General features: G+C 41.9%; 1 protein-coding gene across 5 annotated transcripts in view; it reads right to left on the minus strand.

Moving 5' to 3' along the window:
- lrrfip2 (leucine rich repeat (in FLII) interacting protein 2) overlaps positions 1-22523 on the minus strand; it is a 235164-nt gene that overhangs the window by 113129 nt on the left and 99512 nt on the right. For 4 of the 5 annotated variants that reach the window (XM_068032281.1, XM_068032276.1, XM_068032279.1 and 1 more), the window contains exons 4-5: positions 18243-18290; positions 2130-2174 (exon numbers count right to left, since the gene is read on the minus strand). The exons of the other annotated variant lie outside the window; for it this stretch is intronic. In XM_068032281.1, coding sequence (XP_067888382.1) covers positions 2130-2174; positions 18243-18290 — 93 coding nt within the window. The remainder of the gene's footprint in view (positions 1-2129; positions 2175-18242; positions 18291-22523) is intronic. 5 annotated transcript variants of the gene reach the window in all.

Raw genomic sequence — 22523 nt, forward strand, 5'->3', positions numbered from 1 at the left:
CAAATTACAACTACATTTCTGTTGCCTTCCATTGGGTACTGACAAGTCATGGGATGCTTTACTAACTTCGACAGAGCAATTTAAAAAAAATGTCTAAAATGGCCAATCATTTGCTCCATTCATGAAACTGATGTAGAAAATTGAGGGAAGTGATACCAAATAATGAAGGCAATCTTAAATTGAGGTTTCCAAGTATGCTTTAAAAAAATACAGCAGTAATTAAGATACTTCACTTGCATTAAATTCTAGTCGCGAAACTCCTATTAATGTTATTACTCACTGGAGAGAAACTTGATGAACTGTGTTCAGAAGTAAACAGTGGTGAACTGCAGTAAGGAGCTACTTAAAGGAGACACTAAAAGTGTAATTTTACAAAATCAGGCTCCTGGCACAAAAACTTCTCGGGAGTGCCCAGAGAGTGAGGCATACATGCCCATGATATCCATTTGTCACTGAAAATAGTGGAAACATGTATCTGAAATCCCAGAGATCACAATAAAGACCCCTGCCCCTTAAATGCCAATCACTTTTCTTGAGCAAGTACCGATAAAAATAGAAATAGAGCAAAATTAAGTTCTTCTCAAGAAAAGACTATACTTAGTTGTGAATGATCATCAGAAATAAAATTTAGTGCGAAATAGTTAAGACAATTTGTAAAAACACTTTGGTCCTGGTTTCCAGTCAAAGCAAGCCGAGCAGAAGGACTGCATTAACCAGCCTCTGCTCATTGGCTTTAACTAAAGACAGGACTCTACAAGAAACTGAACGAATTCTTCAATGTAACACACAAGAAAACCAACAAACTCTTGTTTTCCAAGCTTGCAAATGAATGTCAACGGTCTCCAGAGGCATCGGAAGGGTTAGAAACATTGGACACCCCATCTTTCTGGAAGGTCATGGTCATGTGCAATATGTGCTTAAGCCTATGATTCCAACAACTTCCTGACTTCAGCTGTTCATGCACGACACAGCTGTACTGAAAAAAATCTTAGCTGGAGAAGAAGCTAGTCCTTTGGTGGTTACTAATTTCTGTGCAAAATAAATTACAGTACCAGGCACCTGTTCAATGAACTAATTCAGTTTTTAGAAATTGACCAAGTATCGCAAAGAGAAGAAAATGTGAAACGCTATTAACAAATTATGTTGTATATTAAAATACTTTTTGCTGAAACTTTCAAAAGTCTTTGTATGTGGTCATTGACTTTAATTATACAGTACAGACAAACCTTTACAATCTTGCTCTGGACCCACGCCATTTTATTCATTAGATGTTGTTTTGATACTATTCGACAGAGCAAGCAATTTTGGATAGAAAAAGTAAAATCTTAGCTAAAATGGGAACTCAGTTGTTTCACGTGAAGAAGCCACAATGCTTACTAAATTCAAGCTATACTAGTAGACAGAAATTTCTCTTTGGGTCAGCTTGAAATAAAGACTTGCATCACAGTATGTCTCAGGAAAAAAAATTGCTTTACACTCTGTGCCTTATTTTACAGTAGAAAGCAACACATTACAACAATTGGTACGAAAATTACATTTTGATGGCCTAAGGTGTCTCTACTCTGATAACAATGCCCCACTCTAACTCTTTTTCATGTTTGTTTGCTCGGTCACCCTTTCACATCCAGAAACTTACTTATCTTGTCCCATATTTGCTTGCCTATCATTTCTCAGTGATTCTCGCTCCATTTCTGTAAACTTCATAACTAAATTTTAACAACCTTTCTGTAAGCTGGTTAGCATATGGCACTGTTGTAATTTTTTTGAACTGCAAATATAGACAACCACAGATACCATTTCATCTGATATCATTCCTAGCTATTTGCTTGGAGTTACTCTGGGCAACTTCTATTTGAATCAGTGGAGGTCGTATTTGCCTTTTTGCCCAGAGCCACAGATTGAAAATCTGTACTCGTGCTGCCGAAGAAGCTTTATGAACTGCTGCCATCTTCCCTACATCTCATTCCTTGTCAGAACTCATTATTTACAAACACACTAAATATGGAGACAATTTGTTTACATACTTGAGTGTGCCATTTTCAGATAAATAAAGTAAAATGCTTGGTATCCAAGATGAACCAGTGGAAGGTTGGCCAATACCATTGATGGATCTCAAGTGAACTACTAACCCTTTGGCTGCTAGCACTGCGAACAGACAGGGCATCATTTGCTGCCTGATAAATGGAAAGAAAAATATATGAGAACGAATGGAGTTTGCATAGTCAATGAAAATGAAAGAAAGTACAGTTTTTACAAACCAGATGATGTCGGCCAGGCCTATAAGAATACTTGGCACGCTCTGTATTCTCCTGGGAGGAAGACGGTGAGCAAGATCAGAAACACAACTGAACATACCATCAAACAGCAGCACCGACAAATATCTCATACCCCAAGTGGTGCACAGGTTCATTATGTGAAAAGATATCAAGCAAAAATGTATTTCTTTTAGAAAACATGCACAAAGTATTAGAAATAAAAACAAGAAATGCTGGAAATACTCAGCAGGTCTGGCAACATCTGTGGAGAGAGAAGCAGAGTTAACATTTCAGGTCAGTGACCCTTCTTCAGAGCTAGCAGATATTAGAAATGTGAAAGGTTTTAAGTAAAGCAGGGGTGGGGCAAGAGATAACAAAGGAGAAGGTGTAGATAGGACAAGGTCACACAGAATAACTGACCAGAAGGTCATGGAACAAAGGCAAACAATATATTGAAGGTCTATTGAAAGACAAAGCATTAGTACAGATAGGGTGTTAATGGACTAAAAACTGAACAGCCGCAAGTACAAACATGAAAAAAAGTGGGTAGGCAAACTGAACAAACAAAAGATAAAATAAAATAAACACAAAAAAATATAAAAAAGAAAAAATAACTAAAAATAAAAGTAAAATGGGGGGCCCCCCTGTCATGCTCTGAAATTATTGAACTCTATGTTCAGTCCGGCAGGCTGTAGTGTGCCTAATCGGTAAGTGAGATGCTGTATTAGAGATTATTTTTGCAGGGCAGAGGCAAAGTGAAGAATAGCTTGTACAGAGAGTTGTGTTTTATGGAATGACCAGAGTGGTCGTTAAAACACTGGTACTCAACCCTTTTTAAACTCTCAGCCAAAAACAAGTAACAGACCACTGTCAAATCTGAGAATTCTTGAATTCCATTAACAAGCCCTCCAGGGAGTGCCCACTCCACAGTGGAGAGAAAAAAATACAATTTAATATGGCACTTTGTCCATGCAATAATTATGTCAATTTAGTCTGGATATTTTAGTCCCACTTATCTTCAAAGCTTGATGATACTGAAGAAGCTTTTTCCTTCCTCAACTTCTGCCTCCATTTCTAGAGATTGGCTCTCAACCAATATAAGGCCACAGACTCTCACAGCTACCTTGACTACACTTCCTCCCATCCGGCTTCCTATAAAGCCCCAATTCCATTCTCCTAGTTTCGCCATCTGTCGCATCTGTTGGCAATGCCACCTTATATACCAATGCTTCCAATATGTCTTCCTTTGTCCTCAAACAAGCATTCCCTTCCACCGAAGCTGACATGGCCTTCAACCATTTCCTGCACTTCTGCTCTCAACCCTTCCCCTGCCTCTCAGAACCACCACATCAGCCTCCAGTCAAAGTATCATCCTGTCATTTCCACCAACTCAGCGTGATTTTGCTACCTTTCCCCTCCTGCCAGAATTCTGAAGGGATTCTTCCCTCTGCAACACTGTGGTCCTCAATCACCCCTGAAAGCCCATCCCATGTAAGCGGAGGCCATGCAACATCTGCCCTTTTACCTCCTCCCTTCCTACCGTACAAGGTCCCGAACACTCGTTCCAGATGAAAGGGCAATTTACTTCGTTCAATTTAGCTACTGTATTCACTGCTCACAGCGTGATATCCACTCCATTAAGGAGACTAAACGCAGATTGGGTGACCTATTTGCAAAATACCTCCATTCAATCAGCAAGTATGACCCCAAGCTTCCAATCACCAGTGTCCCATGAAAAGGAACACCTCTTTCCCACGCCGCCCTTTTGCCATGTGTTAATTCTCCTGATCAGTCTGCTCCTATGCCAATTTGCACGTGGCTCGAGCAATAATCCAGACGGAATTACTATCGAGGTCCTGCTTTTTAATTTAGACCCTAACACCTGATACTCTTTCAGCAGGACCTCCTCCCTGATACTACCTAGGTTATTTGTTCCAAAATGCATAACAACTGGATTTACACCTGCCCTCCCTTTCCAAGTTCCTCTCCAACCACGAAGAGATATCCCTTATCCTGGAATCCTCGCGGTTCTCATCCTTGGCCGCAGAGAACTCTATCTATCCCACTAATAATAGAGTTGTCCGTTACTAGTGCATTCCTATTCTGCTCTCCCCCACCCCCCCGCTTGCACAGCCTCCTGAGCCATGGTGCATTGGTCTGCATTGTGGCTGTCCTCCCTGCAGTCCTTCTCCTTGTCCTCACAGGTAATGTGTACATTGTATCTGTTAGATAGGACCAGTGTCTGTGGGATCTCCTTCTCAACCTCTCCTAAATTCCCGCTACCCGGCTGCCCAACAGCGACACCCTTCCTTTCAATCTCCATTTGCCAAAGAGAGTTACGAACTTGTACCATACATTGTGCTTCCTAGTTTCACTCCCAATAGGTTTGGGTCTAATTTTTAGACTATGCCCCCAAGTCGTAGACTCACCTGCCAGCTGAATTAGTTTCGCTCTATCGAAACTATGTTGTCCCTTTGATATCTTAAATTTTGATTAAATCATCCCTTAAACCTTCTAAATTCCAAGGAATACAACCTGAGTTTGTAATTTAACCCTTGGAGTGCAGGTATCATTCTGGTAAATCTATGCTGTGCTCCCTGCGAGGCCAATATATCCTTCCTAAGATGTGGCACTCAGAACTGTTCATAGTACTCCAGGTGTAGTTGAACCAGAGCTTTGTATAGCTGAAGCATGACTTCTACCTCCTTGTATTCTCACTGTCAAGATATAAAGGCCAGTATTCCACTGGCCTTTCTGATTATTTTTTGAATCTGCTCATGACATTTTCATGATCTATGTACCTGAATTCCCAGGTATCTTTAGTCCTCCAATGTTTGCAGCTTTTCACCATTTAAAGATACCTGTTGTATCCTTTTGAAGTACAAAGTGGATGACCTCACATTTGCCGACATTGGAATCCATTTGCTAAAGTTTTGCCCTTTCACTTAATCTATCAATATCTCGTTGTAATTTTATGCTTCCATCTACACTGCTGACAATGCTGCCTATTTTTGTGTCATCAGCAAACATGGATATATCTCTTTCTATCCCATCATCCAACACTTTGATGAATAGACTGAATTGCTCAAGCCCCAACACATATCCTTGCAGGATACCAACAAGCCACGTCCTAGCAATTGGTGTAGGTGACCATTATCCTGACTCTGTCTTTTTCCACTTAGTCAGTTTCCTAACCAGATTAAAAATTTGCCTTGAATTCCATGAACTTCAACTTCAGCTAACAGTCTCTTATGAGAGCCTTCGGCAAAAACCTACTTAAAATCAGTATAAATATCCATACATATCATCCATCGATATTTCTTGTCCACTGATAAGATTAGTCAGGTGAGACCTACCACTTACAAATCAATGCTGGCTGTTTCTGATCAGCTTAAAATTTTCCAAGGTGCTTAGTCATTCTATCTTTAATTAAAGACTCAAGCAATTTCCCAGCAGACGTTAGGCTAACTGGTCTATAATTCCCTGGTTTCCCTCTGTTTTCTTAAATAGCAGAGTGACATGCACAACTTTCCAATCTAAAGGAATGGTTCCTGAATTGAAAGAACTTTGAAGGTGCCCTAACGAAAATCTGCCAGCGTTCTCATCTACTTTGTTGAAAATCCTGGGATGGAAAACATCCAGTCCTGGGGATTTGTCACTCTTTGGTGCCATTATTTTCTTTATTACTGTTATTTTTCTCAAGTAAACTTTGGAGAGTCCCTGCTTCAAGCCTAGCTTCCTTGGGATGTCTGGCATACTGACCTTTTTCTACTGTATTTATTGACAAAGTAATTATTCAGCATGTCAAACATTTGCTTATTTTCATTAATATAAGTTTTCAGTTTTCAAAGGCCCACATTGCTCCTGGTCACCTTTTTCCTAATATAACTGAAAACTGTGTGTTGATTTTGATATCCCTTGCAAGTTTCTTTACCTATCCCCATTTGGTAGCTCTTCCTATCAGTTTTGTCATTCTTGGCATCCTTCCCAGTTGCTAGGATCTGTGCTTTTTCGCATTTCTGGATACTTTTTCTTCTAGTTTTATGTCATTTCTTACCTCTTTCGTTGGCCAAAAGAGACAACCATAGACAAGTAGAGCTCTTGCCCTGAGGCTCTGCAACATGAATTCTTTTTTTAACACCTCTTCTGTCATTGTTATCCATTAGCAGATTGGTCCAGTTTACTGTGGACAGTCTCTGTTTAATCCCACTGATGTCAGCTTTACCGAAACATAGAATCTTACTAACCGCTTTGTGTTTCTCCCTTTCAAACACTATCTTGAACTCGGTCATATTATGATTGTTATTAGATAAACATTCACTTACTGTTAGGCTGTTAACTAAAGCTGGCTCATTACTAATTTCTACAGTTAAATGACATGCCTCCTTACTAGTTCAGCTACTGAAACCTATCCTGGACAACATTAAGAAATTCAGTACCCTTCTGACATCTGCCTGTCTTCTTAACCCAATCGATATGAAAGTTAAAATTCCTCATTAAAACCAGTCTGCTTTTGCCACATCTTGAATAATCTCTGCATTTATACAATCTACCACTTCACAGCTGCTACCAAGTGGCCTATACACAACTTCCGCTACAGTGCTAAATCATTTTCTATTTCTTAATTCTACCCACAAAGTCTCCACTGCCTGCTTAGCTGTCATTATATCTTCCTTTACCATTGAAATGAGGGGCTATTTTCCTCTCCCTCTACCATTTTCCCAATCTTTTCTGTGGACCTTATAACCTGGTATATTCAGTTCCCAGGTCTAACCGTCTTGCAGCCACGTCTCAGTAATGGTTACCATGTCATACATTTGCACCTGCAATTCATTCAATTTGTTCCTTATAGTCTGTGTATGGCATCAAGGAGCCCTAGCAAAACTAAGGTCAATGGGAATCAGCGGGAAACCCCTCCACTGGCTGGAGTTATTCCTAGCGCAAAGGAAGATGGTTGTGGTTGTTGGAGGTCAATCATCTGAGCTCCAGGACATCACTGCAGGAGTTCCTCAGGGTAGTGTCCTCGGTCCAACCATCTTCAGCTGCTTCATCAATGACCTTCCTTCAATCATAAGGTCAGAAGTGGGGATGTCAGCTGATGATTGCACAATGTTCATCACCATTCATGACTCCTCAGATACTGAAGCAGTCCGTGTAGAAATGCAGCAAGACCTTGACAATATCCAGGCTCGGGCTGATAAGTGGCAAGTAACATTTGCGCCACATAAGTGCCAGGCAATGACCATCTCCAACAAGAGAGAATCTAACCATCTCCCCTTGACATTCAATGGCATTACCACCGCTAAATCCCCCATTATCAACATCCTAAGGGCTACCATTGACCAGAAACTGAACTGGAGTAGCCATATAAATACCGTGGCTACATGAGCAAGACAGAGGTGAGGAATCCTGAGGCGAGAAACCCACCTCCTGACTCCCCAAAGCCTGTCCACCATCTACAGGGCACAAGTCAGGAGTGTGATGGAATACTCTCTACTTGCCTGGATGGGTGCAGCTCCAACAACACTCAAGAAGCTCGACACCATCCAGGACAAAGCAGCCCGCTTGATTGGCACCCCATCCACAAACATTCACTCCCTCCACCACCGACGCACAGTGGCAGCAGTGTGTACCATCTACAAGATGCACTGCAGCAACGCACCAAGGCTCCTTAGAAAGCACCTTCCAAACCCGCGACCTCTACCAACTAGAAGGACAAGGACAGCAAATGCATGGGAACACCACCACCTGCAAGTTCCCCTCCAAGTCACACTCCATCCTGACTTGGAACTATATCGCCGTTCCTTCGCTGTCGCTGGGTCAAAATCCTGGAACTCCCTTCCGAACAGCACTGTGGGTGTACCTACCCCAGATGGACCGCAGCGGTTCAAGAAGGCAGCTCACCACCACCTTCTCAAGGGCAATTAGGGATGGGCAATAAATGCTGGCCTGGCCAGCAACGCCCAAATCCCATGAATGAGTAAAAAAAAAAATTTGTATAAAACACTTATTTGGACCACACACCCAAACTTAAGTTCTGCTCTAACATTTTACTCACATGTTTCTTATTTCTCTCTCCTGGTTTAATCACTTTACATCTTTTAATTTTCCCTTTAACTGTGGTGCCTGAAGTACAATACCTGACTTTTACTCTGCTCTCTCCCCTTTTGTTTGTTTTCAAACGATCAATAATACCTTTTCCACAAGTCCTCCCCACCACTTGCAAGTTTCAAGTCCTTGTGACTGCCCTACTTATCCTACCACTTGGACTGTGGTCCCAGCCCTGTTCAGGTGGAATGTCTCCCAACAACGCACAGAAGAGAATCATAGAATGGTTATAGCACAGGAAGGGCCATTCCGCCCATTGAGTCCATGCTGTCTCTGTGCAAGAGCCACTCAGCTCGTCCCACTCTCACCCTTTTCCCGTAGCCCTGCAAATTTTCTCTCTTCAGATGTTTATCCAATTCCCTTGTGAAAGCCACAATTTAATCTACCTCCATCACACACACTTCGGCAGTCCATTTCAGATCCTAACCACTTGCTGTGTAAAGTTTTTCTTCATGTTGCCTTTAGTTCTTTTGCCATTCACCTTAAATCAGTGTCCTCTGCTTCTTGACCCTTCCACCAATGGGCATAGTTTCTACCTACCATGATTTTGAACATTTCTATCAAATCTCCTCTCAACCCTCTCTCCTATAAGGAGAGAAACACCAGCTTCTCCAATCTATCCATGTAACTGGAGTCCCTCATCCCTGGAGCCATTTCAGTAAATCTTTTCTGCACCCTCTCTAATGCCTTCTCATCCTTTCTCAAGTGCAGTGCCCAGAGTTGGACACAATACTCCAACTGAAGTCAAACTAGTGTTTTATTAAGATTCATCATAACTTGCTTGCTTTTGTTCCCTATGCCCCTATTTATAAAACCAAGAAACTTGCATGCCTTTTTGACCACTTTCTCAATCTGCCCTACCACCTTCAAAGATATGTGCACAGATACCCCCAGGTCTCTCTGATCTAACCTGTACAGTTCCTTCCTGTCCCGTAAAATTAAACTGCCCCTTCCCACACCACTCCTTCAGGTAAATTGGAAGCCGTTTGGGTAATAATCCAGAGATTATATTTTAGCTCCTAATTCCTGGTATCCTCCACACAGGACCTCTTGCCAACTCTTCCCAATTTAGTTTAGTTTAGTTTAGAGATACAGCACTGAAACAGGCCCATCGGCCCACCGAGTCTGTGCCGACCATCAACCACCCATTTATCCTAATCCTACACTAATCCCATATTCCTACCACATCCCCACCTGTCCCTATATTTCCCTGCCACCTACCTATACTAGGGGCAATTTATAATGGCCAATTAACCTATCAACCTGCAGGTCTTTGGCATGTGGGAGGAAAACAGAGCACCAGGAGGAAACCCACGCAGACACAGACAGTACCCAGAATTGAACCCGGGTCGCTGGAGCTGTGAGGCTGTGGTGCTAACCACTGCGCCACAGTTGGTCGTAACATGGATCACAGCAACTGGATCCTCCCCATCCCTCTCCAATATATTTTCCAGCCAGTGTGTGATGTTCGTCACCCTGGATTCAAGCATGCAACGTAACATGTAGAGTCTCGATCATGCTTAGAAAGGATGCCATCTGTCCCCTTAATTATTTAATCCTTTAAAACTAGCACATTACGCTTCTCCTCCTCCCCCAACCCTTTGGCAGCTTCCTGCTCCAAGGTGCCAAGGTCCATATTCTGGCCATCTTTCCAACAATCTTTATCCTTATCCTCAGTTAGAAGTACAATGTACCTGTTGGATAGCATCAGTTTGTGCAGATCCTCATGCTCTATCTCATGTAGCTTCCCCCTACTCTGCACATCATTAGTCACACCAACCCCCTTCTGAATCTGCACCTCTCAAGAGAAATGTGACTGAATCCAATTTGGATCACACGGGGCTCTATTATTAGACATTCATCCCACCAACTTACATTATGGTATTATTAGATATTGGGCAGTATGGAAGCATTGTTGAACATAAAATGCAGGAATCACTTGTGTGTGCGATAAGAGTTTCTAAATCAGAGAAATATCTAAGGCTGAGCTGAAGTTCCTAAATGTTAAATGGAACAGTGGTACAGCTTGTTCACCAGGATATAGATGCAGGGAATAAACTGCTGAAACTCAGCACAATGGTTCTTTCCACTCAAGCGAACCAATAAAAAAAACTAGATTGCAAAAGGATAGAATACAAAACAAATGTACACTATTATTCTGAGACTCTGATCAGAGCCCATCATATAACAATCAAAGGAAGGGCCATAATTTATTTGGAAATGCAAAAATGCGCATTAATTTACTATCCCAAAATTATGAGAGATTAATGGTCAAAATTACTGACTACATTCAAATGCCAGAACAGTTGAGTTAAAAGCAGGAAGTTAGGAGTCAGACATAATCTTTTTCGCCCATAATATTTGAGGCAGTTGTGGACTATGTCATCAGGGAAGGCCACTGATGCAGAGTATACACATAACTTGCCGCAGGCGCTTGCACTAATTAAGGAATGATATGCGAGTGATTGTTTCCTGGTACACATTGCAATTTTATTCCTAATCTACATGTTAGTTGTGCACAAAAAGTTTTATAAGATTTATTTTAATAGTTTTATAGACCCATCCAATTCCCGATAATTCAATCACATGCCTTGCATCCTGTAATCATCTTTCAAGTGAGCTTCTGAAAACCAAGACTAACAGAGGGAAACTAAATTTGAACTGATTAATAAAAGCCAAATGGCATTTACACCCAAATTGGCTTTTTAAGATTGTACTGGTGATCCAGGCCCAAAATTGGGGCCAACAGGTGCTGAAAAAAAAATCAAGGTTATTGAAAGAAGATTTAGTAATTTCCTCCCATTTTCCTTGGGAGTCACAGTGGCGCAGTGGTTAGCACCGCAGCCTCACAGCTCCAATGACCCGGGTTCGGTTCTGGGTACTGCCTGTGCGGAGTTTGCAAGTTCGCGTGGGTTTCCGTGGGTGATCCGGTTTCCTCCCACAGCCAAAGACTTGCAGGTTGATAGGTAAGTTGACCATTGTAAATTGCCCCGAGTGTAGGTAGGTGGTAGGGGAATTGAGGGAAGGTGGGGATATGGTAGGGAATATGGGATTAATGTTTTTCTTTCTTTTGGGCCTCCTTATCTCGAGAGACAATGGATACGCGCCTGGAGGTGGTCAGTGGTTTGTGAAGCAGCGCCTGGAGTGGCTATAAAGGCCAATTCTGGAGTAACAGGCTCTTCCACAGGTGCTGCAGAGAAATTTGTTTGTTGGGGCTGTTGCACAGTTGGCTCTCCCCTTGCGCCTCTGTCTTTTTTCCTGCCAACTACTAAGTCTCTTCGACTCGCCACAATTTAGCCCTGTCTTTATGGCTGCCCGCCAGCTCTGGCGAATGCTGGCAACTGACTCCCACCACTTGTGATCAATGTCACACGATTTCATGTCGCGTTTGCAGACGTCTTTATAACGGAGACATGGACGGCCGGTGGGTCTGATACCAGTGGCGAGCTCGCTGTACAATGTGTCTTTGGGGATCCTGCCATCTTCCATGCGGCTCACATGGCCAAGCCATCTCAAGCGCCGCTGACTCAGTAGTGTGTATAAGCTGGGGATGTTGGCCGCTTCAAGGACTTCTGTGTTGGAGATATAGTCCTGCCACCTGATGCCAAGTATTCTCCGAAGGCAGCGAAGATGGAATGAATTGAGACGTCGCTCTTGGCTGGCATACGTTGTCCAGGCCTCGCTGCCGTAGAGCAAGGTACTGAGGACACAGGCCTGATACACTCGGACTTTTGTGTTCCGTGTCAGTGCGCCATTTTCCCACACTCTCTTGGCCAGTCTGAACATAGCAGTGGAAGCCTTACCCATGCGCTTGTTGATTTCTGCATCAACAAGATGGGATTAATGTAGGATTAGTATAAATGGGTGGTTGATGGTCGGCACAGACTCGGTGGGCCGAAGGGCCTGTTTCAGTGCTGTATTTCTTTATGACCAAGCACTCATTTCAGATGACCTGTTTGGACTTCCCATCAGTGTACCTTTATCAAACACTGCTTCAACTTTTTCCAGCACTATGAAGGACTGCTTAGCACTTCAACAGGTTTGTGTAAACAAGATCAGGTCCCAGGCATGAACGCACAGCACCCCTCCCATACACACTTAAAATTGTTCCTCAAATTGCCAGGTGGTGAACAAACTTACAGGTGCATTTGTATGCCAAAGACTAAAAAGTTCCCAGAATTGATACCCATTCTGTGCTAATTTAGCCAATATCAACTTGGGTAACTGTGTGGCCACTGTAAGTGATCTCAAATTTTCTGGAATTTGCAAGTGTGGAGGGGCAGGTAAGAAAAAATCTGATTCCTACTCCTAATTTGAAGGAGCAGAGAGATCTAGGGCTATAAATACGTAACTAAGCAGGTTAAAAAAGCCATACATAGTGCTAAGTACTAGGGTTCATTTCTAGAGCAATAGAATTAAAAAGCAGAAAAGCTGTGTTAAACCTGAAGAACTTTGTTTACGAGTACCATGCACAGTTCTGGTCTCCCCGTATTACAAAGATAGAGAAGTGCAGGAGAAAGTGCAAAACAGATTTACAAGGATGGTACAAGAAAAAGGGAACATAAAACTTTGAGTAAAGGCTAAACAGATTGGGGATCTTTTCTCGAGAAATGAAAAGACTTGATATGGCTTAAAAACTATTAAGGAGTTCCACAGGGTAGACATAGAGAAGATGTTTTCAGTTCTGGCAGAGTCCACAACTAGGGGTCATAAAAAAAGAAGATAGTCACTAATTAATCCAATAAGGAATTCAGGAGGAACTTCTTTACTCATAGCTTGGTGAAAATGTGGAACATGTTCTCACATGGAGTGATTAAGGCAAATAGCGTAGTTGCATTGAAGGGAAACTTAGTTAAGTACATGAGGGAGAAAGGAATAAATGAATATGTTGATGGGGTGAGATGAAGTAGGGTAAAATAGCTCATGGGCTGAATGGCCTGATTCTATGCAATAAATTCTACACAGCTGCTATCCAATAGCACCCTACAGGAAAACATGTGAATATGAAATGCATGATCAGGCTCAGTTGCAATGCTTTCAATAGTGAAATGGCGTTGGGACATTCACTGGCCGAGCAATAACGTGCTGCAGAGCTGCTGGCAGTTGCAAAGCCGTACCAACACAAGGCAAGTTGTTTCATATGCTGAACAAAGAAAACTAAGCCTAAAATAGTGTCATTTTGGTCATTTAAAAAAATAATCTCCGCCCTTTGCTGTGCATCCTGCCTGAATGTGCAGACTCGTGCAGGGCTGCGGTTCAACATGCACTGCCACCCCTTTGGGACCTAGTCAAGGCAGTGAAAGCCTGCAGGCTATTCAACAGTGGAGAACATTGCAACTGAACAGAAATCTTCCATCACCTATACCTATGCAGGGACAGCAAGCAGGATTGGGGATCCTGGCAGATATTTTCCTTCAACTTCACTAACCCAAGGGCGGGGGCTAATTTTTAAAGAGAATTTCCATGGGATGTGGGTGCCGCTGGCAAGGCCAGCATTCGTTGCTCATCCCTAATTGCTCGAGAAGGTGGTGGTGAGCTGCCTTCTTGAACCACTGCATCTGGTGCAAGTATACGCAGTGCTATTAGGAAGAGAATTTCAGGTTTTTAATCCAGCAACAGTTAAGGGGCGGTAATATAGTTCCAAATCAAGATGGTTTGTGGCTTGGAGGGCAATTTGCAGGGATGGTGGTGTTCCCATGCATCTGCTGCCCATGTCCTTCTAGGTGGTAGAGGTCATGAGTTTGGGAGGTGCTGAATTTCTGCAGTGCATTTTGTATATGGTACACACTTCTGCCACCCTGCGTGGGTGGTGGAGGGATTAAATGTTTAAGTTTGTGGATGGGGTACCGATCAAGTTTTTTTTTAAATTCATTTTTTATGGGATGTGCAGTCCATGTGAGATAGTTACACCCACAGTGCTGTTAGGAAGGGATGTTCCAGGATTTTGACCCAGCGACAGTGAAGGAACGGCAATATAGTTCCAAGTCAGGATGGTGTGTGACTTAGACGGGAACTTGCAGGTGGTGATGCTCCCATGCATCTGCTGCCCTTGTCCTTCGAGGTGGTAGAGGTTGCGGGTTTGGAAAGTACTGTCTTAGGAGCCTTGGTGCGTTGCTGCAGTGCATCTTGTAGATGGTACACACTGCTGCCACTGTGCGTCGGTGGTGGAGGGAGTGAATGTTTGTAGATGGGGTGCCAATCAAGCGGGCTGCTTTATCCTGGATGGTGTCAAGCTTCTTGAGTGTTGTTGGAGCTGCACCCATCCAGGCAAGTGGAGAGTATTCCATCACACTCCTGACTTGTGCCTTGTAGATGGTGGACAGGCTTTGGGGAGTCAGGAGGTGAGTTACTCGCCTCAGGATTCCTAGCCTCTTACCTGCTCTTGTAGCCACGGTATTTATATGGCTACTCCAGTTCAGTTTCTGGTCAATGGTAGCCTCTAGGATGTTGATAATGGGGGATTCAGCGATGGTTAATGCCATTGAATGTCAAGGGGAGATGGTTATATTCTCTCTTGTTGGAGATGGCCATTGCCTGGCACTTGTGTGGCACAAATGTTACTTGCCACTTATCAGCCCAAGCCTGGATATTGTCCAGGTCTTGCCTGCAAAGTAAGCTTCAAGTGATTTTGGATCTGGACTCATTCAGGCAAGTGGTGAGTTTTCCATCACACTCCTGACTTGCACTTTGTAGGACAGTCAGGAAGCGAGTTTTTCATTTCAGAATTCCCAGCCTCTGACCTGCTCTTGTAGCCACAGTATTTGTACGGCTGCTCCACTTTAGGTTCTGGTCAATCTTAATGCCCAGGATGTTGATGGTGATGCCATTGAATGTCAAGCACAGATGGTTAGATTCTCTTTTGTTGGAGATGTTCATTGCCTGGCACTTATGTGGAGCGAATGTAGCACCTCATTTTCACCCTGATTGAAATCAACGAAGTAACTAACACACACAAAACTGAATCCAGGTGTTAGAGACCTCTAAAACACAGGACAAATTAAAACATCAACTAAATGGTTACTTTTAGATGCCAGAAGCTGATTGCTGCTCTAAGTTTTGATCATGTTTTTTGTGGCAGGTCTATAAATAACAGAAAGTTTAGCACTGTTAGCTGAATATCAACTACTTCCTTGAGAACTAAATTTAACCTTCAGTCCTGTTAGGCCCTATAAATAATGGAAGGTGAGCTTATTCCTTGCATAGCCTTGTTGTGCTACTCAGGCACCAGCCTTCAGAAGCAGTTACTCAACACTTGGCATCAAGCTCATTTCCCAAGAACAGAATGCGACCCGATCTTTGAAACCATGAGCATTTTTTGAGCTACCTGCAGTATGGGCTCCTGCATTCCTTAAATTCAGTTCACCTTTCACATCGAACTGATAAGGCTGTCATCAAAATGAGAGGGGCAAAAGCAGACACGATCACAGCAGACACAAACACAAGGTCACCAAGCCCAAAAACAACAGAGAAGAAAGAAGGATCATATAAAGAGGATGAAGTGCAACACAGCAGGAAAGTCTCAATGCAACACAGACAGCATCCATACTCAATTTTACCAGTCGAAGGAGCAGAGCAACTGCTTGCCTCCCTGTAACACATGGCTGTAAAAGCAAAATCCTGATCATGAGGATGTGTTCTCACGCATAGCCTTGTGGATATGCCTGAAACATGAGTTGTGCCAAGCCTTCAAGTTTCATGAGCTATCCTGAAGAAAAGCTCTGACAACTTTCATCCCGGACGACTTCTTAAAGAATTGGCTCAAACTAACAATTGAGAGTCCTCTTGCAGAGTTCAAGGGACTAAGACCATTTACCAGAAGACAGGGAAATAACAAATGTGATTCCCATCTTCAATAAAAAAAGCAAGCAATTAAATATCAATTGTTAGAACTGTAAGCCTTAATTTCATTGATGGGTAAATGCTTGAAAGTATCATGAAGGCCAGTATAAAGCGAGCATGTTGAGGGGCATGAACTATTCCGAGACAGTCAATAAGGTTTTACCAGTAGATTATTCTTCACTAATTGCTTTTATTTCTTTAAGAGGACAGAGCTGGTAGAAAGCAGAGAGAGAGAGAGAGAGAGTGAACACAATCCATCTGGATTGCAACAAGGCATTGGACTGTGTCCCACATAACAGTCTACTAAACAGACAATAGGATGCACTAAAATGAAATGGCAAATGGTTGGTAGACAAGTGTTACTGCATGGACACATTACCTTGGAGTGTCAAAGCTCTGTGGTGAGCCAACTGTAAATTTTTATATTGCCAAAATATCTGCATTTGCAGACAATACCAAACTGTGAGGATTAACAAATTATGAATATCAAAGCTTACAATTTCAAAAGGCTTTTGGCAAGCTTGATCAATAGGCAAAGAAATGGGAGATGCAATTTAATATTGGAAAATGCACTGTCAAAATGTCACAGAGGGAAAGTTCATGCAAAATGGGAATGCACTTAAGGTATCAGGAGAAGTGAAGTCTTAGGGATTTAGTCATTAGGCCACTAAAAGCATTAGCACCAATCTCCTTGATTGTTAAAGAAAACAATGTTTTGTTGCATAACAAGGTGCAGAACAAAAATTCAGAGATGTAATTTTAAAACTGTATTTGGCCCTGCTAATACCACATCTAGAGTGATGCTTACAGTTTTGGCGTCCCAATTTGAAAAAGAAGTTATTGGACGTGGTATAGAGAAGGGCTACAAGACGGATTCCAGAACTTGAGAATGACTTATGAGGAAAGATTGATTACCCTGGGGCTCTTCTCTTTTGAGTTGGGTTGGGAGCTGAGGCCCATAATGGAAGATGTGTTTAAAATTATGAAAAGCTTTGGCAAATTGGATTCAAGTAACCTTTTCTGCCATGTACAGTGTTTACAAATTCATGAAACAAGAAATGCAGAAAGACCTTTTATTTTTAGTAAAAGGGTGGCAAGTATGTGGAACAGATTACCACTACAGGTTGCAGAACAAAAAGCCTTAATGGGTTTCAACAGGAAATAGACATGTTCTCATCAACAAATTAAATCAAGGTGATTAGAAATGCACCTAAAATACTGTCGCATCAACTCATGTCTTGATAGTTTACTGTTTTTAGTCACTGCATGCTCAAATTATAAAAATATTATACGCATCAATTGAAGAGTTGGGCATTCATATAGCAAACAGCTCAATAACCTGCCCAAACAGGCAAATTAAAACCTTCAATATAAATATCTCTTCTGGAGATCAGATCATCTTGCCAATGGAAAGCAAAATCCTCATGCCCAAGAGCAGATTAGATTAGATTAGAGATACAGCACTGAAACAGGCCCTTCGGCCCACCGAGTCTGTGCCGACCATCAACCACCCATTTATACTAATCCTACACTAATCCCATATTCCTACCAAACATCCCCACCTGTCCCTATATTTCCCTACCACCTACCTATACTAGTGACAATTTATAATGGCCAATTTACCTACCAACCTGCAAGTCTTTTGGCTTGTGGGAGGAAACCGGAGCACCCGGAGAAAACCCACGCAGACACAGGGAGAACTTGCAAACTCCACGCAGGCAGTACCCAGAATCGAACCCGGGTCCCTGCAGCTGTGAGGCTGCAGTGCTAACCACTGCGCCACTGTGACATGTCACAGCCTCATGGAAGATTTCATTTTGTTTTGTTTGCTAATATTTACAGCACTTTGTTACTGCAACATTTGAATTCTATATCCTACAATCACTGATGTTTCAATCGGTTAGACTGATTAAAACAAAAATATCCTGCTAAGTGAGACAAATTCACTACAAGTACACAGATGCACTTAACAAAATGTGTGGGTTAGTAGTTAGGCAACAGGCATTAATGCACACTAGCACCAAACATCAGGCACCGTACCATCCACTGGTGGATCTCTCCCCATTTTCTACCTGATGAGCGATAAATCTAAAAGGTAAGGGCGAGATAAAAAGCAAAATTTCATTTGAAAAAACACTTTTCTTTTACTGACAACTCAGAACATGACAAATACTTGATAGAAAACAAAATTCAGCTTCTGTTTGAATACTTGCAAGGATGTTTGTGCAAGGCGAGCTGCGCTAGGCTATCAAGAGCTCCACAGTCTTAGACCAAAGTTGTACAGGATATGAACAGATCAAATCAAAAGCAGTTTCAGACGTGATACAGGCCACTTGAATAACTGTAGCACTGCACGGAGCCTTGTGATCCCAGAAAGCTGACAAATGAAGTCACTATTTTAAACATCTTCATGCAGGAGTATTCAGTTGTATTTGAATATTGTTCTTTTCTTGCTGTCTGAAGGTGACATTAGCATAGTCATAGTTGCATATTTAGGACTAAGCTCCAGTGATGGGAAACCAAGGTACAGTCTGCCAATTATATACAAAAACACTAAATGTAAAAAGGTACGAGAGGTAGTAGTTTTATGCACATCAACAGTACAGACTGGAAAAAGACCTTGTGGTATTTAACAGGTTAACTGGAGGTTCGTCAATTTAGTTTGAAGGTTCTGGTTTCCATCATCTGGTCCTACACTGATGGCAGATCAATCAAACATGGCCCAATTGACAGCCACTATCAGCAAATTATGGCTACACCAAAATTACTAACTCCAGTTTAGCAATTTTTATTGCATGCATTTGGCAATAATATTTAGCACTGTTGTTAATCTTACCTGAACTACCAGGACATTTTTGCCAACCAATGGTCACAAGTAGGTGTCAAAATGTCATAGTTCTTGCATAAACAGCACTTTGATGATTTCAGGATGAGAGAGGGGGAATAATCAACATCGGCACTTGTAAAGAAAACAAGGCTCTCACAGTAACCAATGTCATGCACATATTTTTGAACAAGGGCTGGAGCTGTAAACATTAATATGCCCATGGCAAGGACATACTGCCAGACTCCAGACAGTTAAACCTTGATTTTTAATATGAAACAAAAACAAAACTACACTATTTCTATTGTGCATTCTCTCATCAATATTTAAAAGAGGCTGTGTTTCAAATGACGAGTCTGCTTGATTGACATAATCATGAGAATTATCACCTTTATTGTTGCTCAGGGCAATTTTTTTTTCAAACCACTTGATAGTTTACTTACAATTAAAAATTGTTTATAGCTACACTAAGTCAACAGCACTTTAGGGTTCAAGCTGAAGAATTGGAACTTTGCATAATTGAAAAAAAATACACCTCTGAATTTGTAGATTGATCCCTTTTCAAAAGATAACAAAACAGCATAAAAAAAGTATTTGCAAGAGTAGGCCATACAGCCCCTCAAGTCTGCTCCGTCATTCAATAAGATCATGACTGATCTGATCGTGGCCTGTTCCCCACGACACTTAACTCTCTGATAGCTCAAGAATCTGAATATATTCAAGGCTGAGATAGACAATGCCTCAGCCTCCAGCCCTCCCTGGGGCAGACAATTCCAAAGATTCACAAACCTCAGAGTTAACTTACCCCTCATCTCACTCTTAAATGAATGAATCTTCACTCTGAAACTATGCTCCCTAGTTCCAGATTCCCCCATGAGGGGAAACATCCTCTCAACATCAATCTTGACAAGACCAAGACCTTGCATGTTTCAATAAGATCACCTCGCATTCTTCTAATTTCCAGTAAGTATAGGCCCAATTTGCTCAATCTCTGATCAGAAGACAATCCTTTCTCCCCAGAAATCAACCTAGTGAATCTTCTCTGAACTGCCTCCAATGCATGTATATCTCTCCTTAAATAAGGAGGTCAAAACTGCATGCAGTACTCTAGGTGTGGTCTCACCAATGCCCTGTACAGCTGTAGCAAGACTTCCCACTTTTATACTCCATCCCCTTTGCACTAAAGGTCGACATTTCATTTGCATTCCTAATTACTTGCTGTACCTGCACATGAATTATTTGTGTTTCAAGAAAGAGTTAGATATAGTTCTTAGGGCTAAAGGAATCAAGGGATACAGGGATTTTGGACGATCAGCCATGATCGTATTGAATGGCGGTGCAGGCTCGAATGGCCTACTCCTGCTCCTATTTTCTATGTTTCTATGCACAAGGATGTCCAGATCCTTCTGTGGACTCTGTCCATTTAAATAATATTTTGCTTTTATTTTCGTCCTAACAAAGTGGATAACCTCACCTTTTCCCACATTATGCACTATCTGCCAACTTTTGTGCATTCACTTAACCTATTTATATCCCTTTGCAGACTCTATCCTCCTGACAACTTGCTTTCCCACCTACCTTTGTACCGTCAGCAAATTGGCTACAATACACTTCGTCCCTTAACCCAAGTCATTAATATAGATTGTAAATAGTTGAGGCCCCAGCAGTAATCCCTGTGGCATCCAACTAGTTAGATTTTGTCAACCTGAAAATGCCCCTTTTTCCCGATTCTTTGTTTCCTGTGAGCCAATCCTCTATCCCTGCTAATATATTACCCCGAGCACCATGGGACCTTACCTTGTGTAGTAACCTTTTATGTGGCACGTTAACAAATGCGTTTTGAAAATCCAAATATGCTATATCAACTGGTTCCCCCTTTATTGACCATGCTCAGTAAATCCTCAAAGAACTCTAATAAATTAGTCAAACACAATTTCTCGTTCATAAAACCTGTTTATTCTGTCTGACTGTATTATGATTTTCTAAAGGTCCTACTTGCTTAATAATGGATTCCAGCAGTTTCCCAACGACAGATGTTAGGCTAACTGACCCGTTGTTTCCTGCTTTCTGTTTCCTTCATTTCTTTAATAGAGATGTTACGTTTGTAGTTTTCCAATCCAGTGGGACCTTTCCAGAATAAGGGCAATTTTGAAATATTACAACCATTGCATCCACTATCTCTGCAGCCACTTCTTTTAAGACCCGAGGATGCAGGCCATCAGGTCCAGGGGATGTACGTTTAGTCCCATTAGTTGGCCCAGTGCTTTTTCTCTAGCGATAAGGATTGTTTTCAATTCCTCCCTCCTTTTTGCAAATTAACAAATGGCCATAAACCCAACTAATATGAGAACATGCAGAAACCGCCCAATTATGGCATCAACAATTCAATTCAAAAGAATCAAACTTAGATTTCAAGAAAGAAATGTGAATTTAATAAAAAAAACAAGCAGTTTAGCTAGTCTTATGGTGCAGTACTCATAATAAACCTACAGTCAAAACCTAATGAAAGAATATCACAACAGGATCAGCAATCATTTCATACCATGAGCCTCATTTTATCATAAATGATCTTAGATCAAGTTTTGTGGTGGTGGCAGGCAAGGTTTGATATTATTTATTCAGACCACAGACAGTTTTGGATTTTTTTTTCTTATAAAGGTTGTGTTTCAACTCCATTGACAATAGCTTTTATGTTTATGATAGCAAAAGAACAATTCAATTAAGAACACAAGTAGGAGCAGGAGTAGGCCACAAGGCCTCTCAAGCTTGCTCGATCATTCAATAAAATTCTGGCTGTTACTCGATGTCAACTCCACTTTGCCACCCAATCCCCACATCGCTCAATTTCCTTGAAATGCAAAAATCTATCAAACTCGATCTTCAATATGCTTAAGACTGAGCACCCATAGCCATCTTGGCTAAAGAATTCCAAAGATTCACAGCCCTTTGAATGAGGAATTTCTTTGGTTCTCAGTACACACAAACAGAATCACAGAATTACAGAAGGTTACAACAAAGAAGGAGGCCATTCAGCCCATCATTTCTATCAACTCAGCTAGTCCCACTCGCTCGTCTTTTTCCCCATAGCCCTGCAAATTTTCTCCCGTCAGTTCATTATCCAATACGCTTCTGAAAGTCATGATTGAATCTGCCTCCAGCACACTCTCGGGCAGTGGATTCCAGATCCTAAATACTCGAATCTTAAAAAGGGTTTTTTCTCATGCCCCCTTTGGTTCTTTTGTCATTCACCTCCGATCGGTGTCCGCTGTTCTCGAACTTCCAGCCAAAGGGAACAGCCTCTCCCCATCTACTCTTGTTCCAGACTCCTACTGATTTGGAACATCTCAATCAAATCTCCTCTCAACATTCTCTTGGAGAAATGCTGCAACTTCTCCAATCTGTGTATGCAACTCAAGTCCCAAGAATTATTCTCATAAGTCTTTTCCGCACCCTCTCCTATGCCTTCACATCCTTCCTGAAGTGTCGGGCCCAGAATT

Source organism: Heterodontus francisci, chromosome 5, assembly GCF_036365525.1.
Source record: "Heterodontus francisci isolate sHetFra1 chromosome 5, sHetFra1.hap1, whole genome shotgun sequence".
Taxonomy (NCBI): domain Eukaryota; kingdom Metazoa; phylum Chordata; class Chondrichthyes; order Heterodontiformes; family Heterodontidae; genus Heterodontus; species Heterodontus francisci.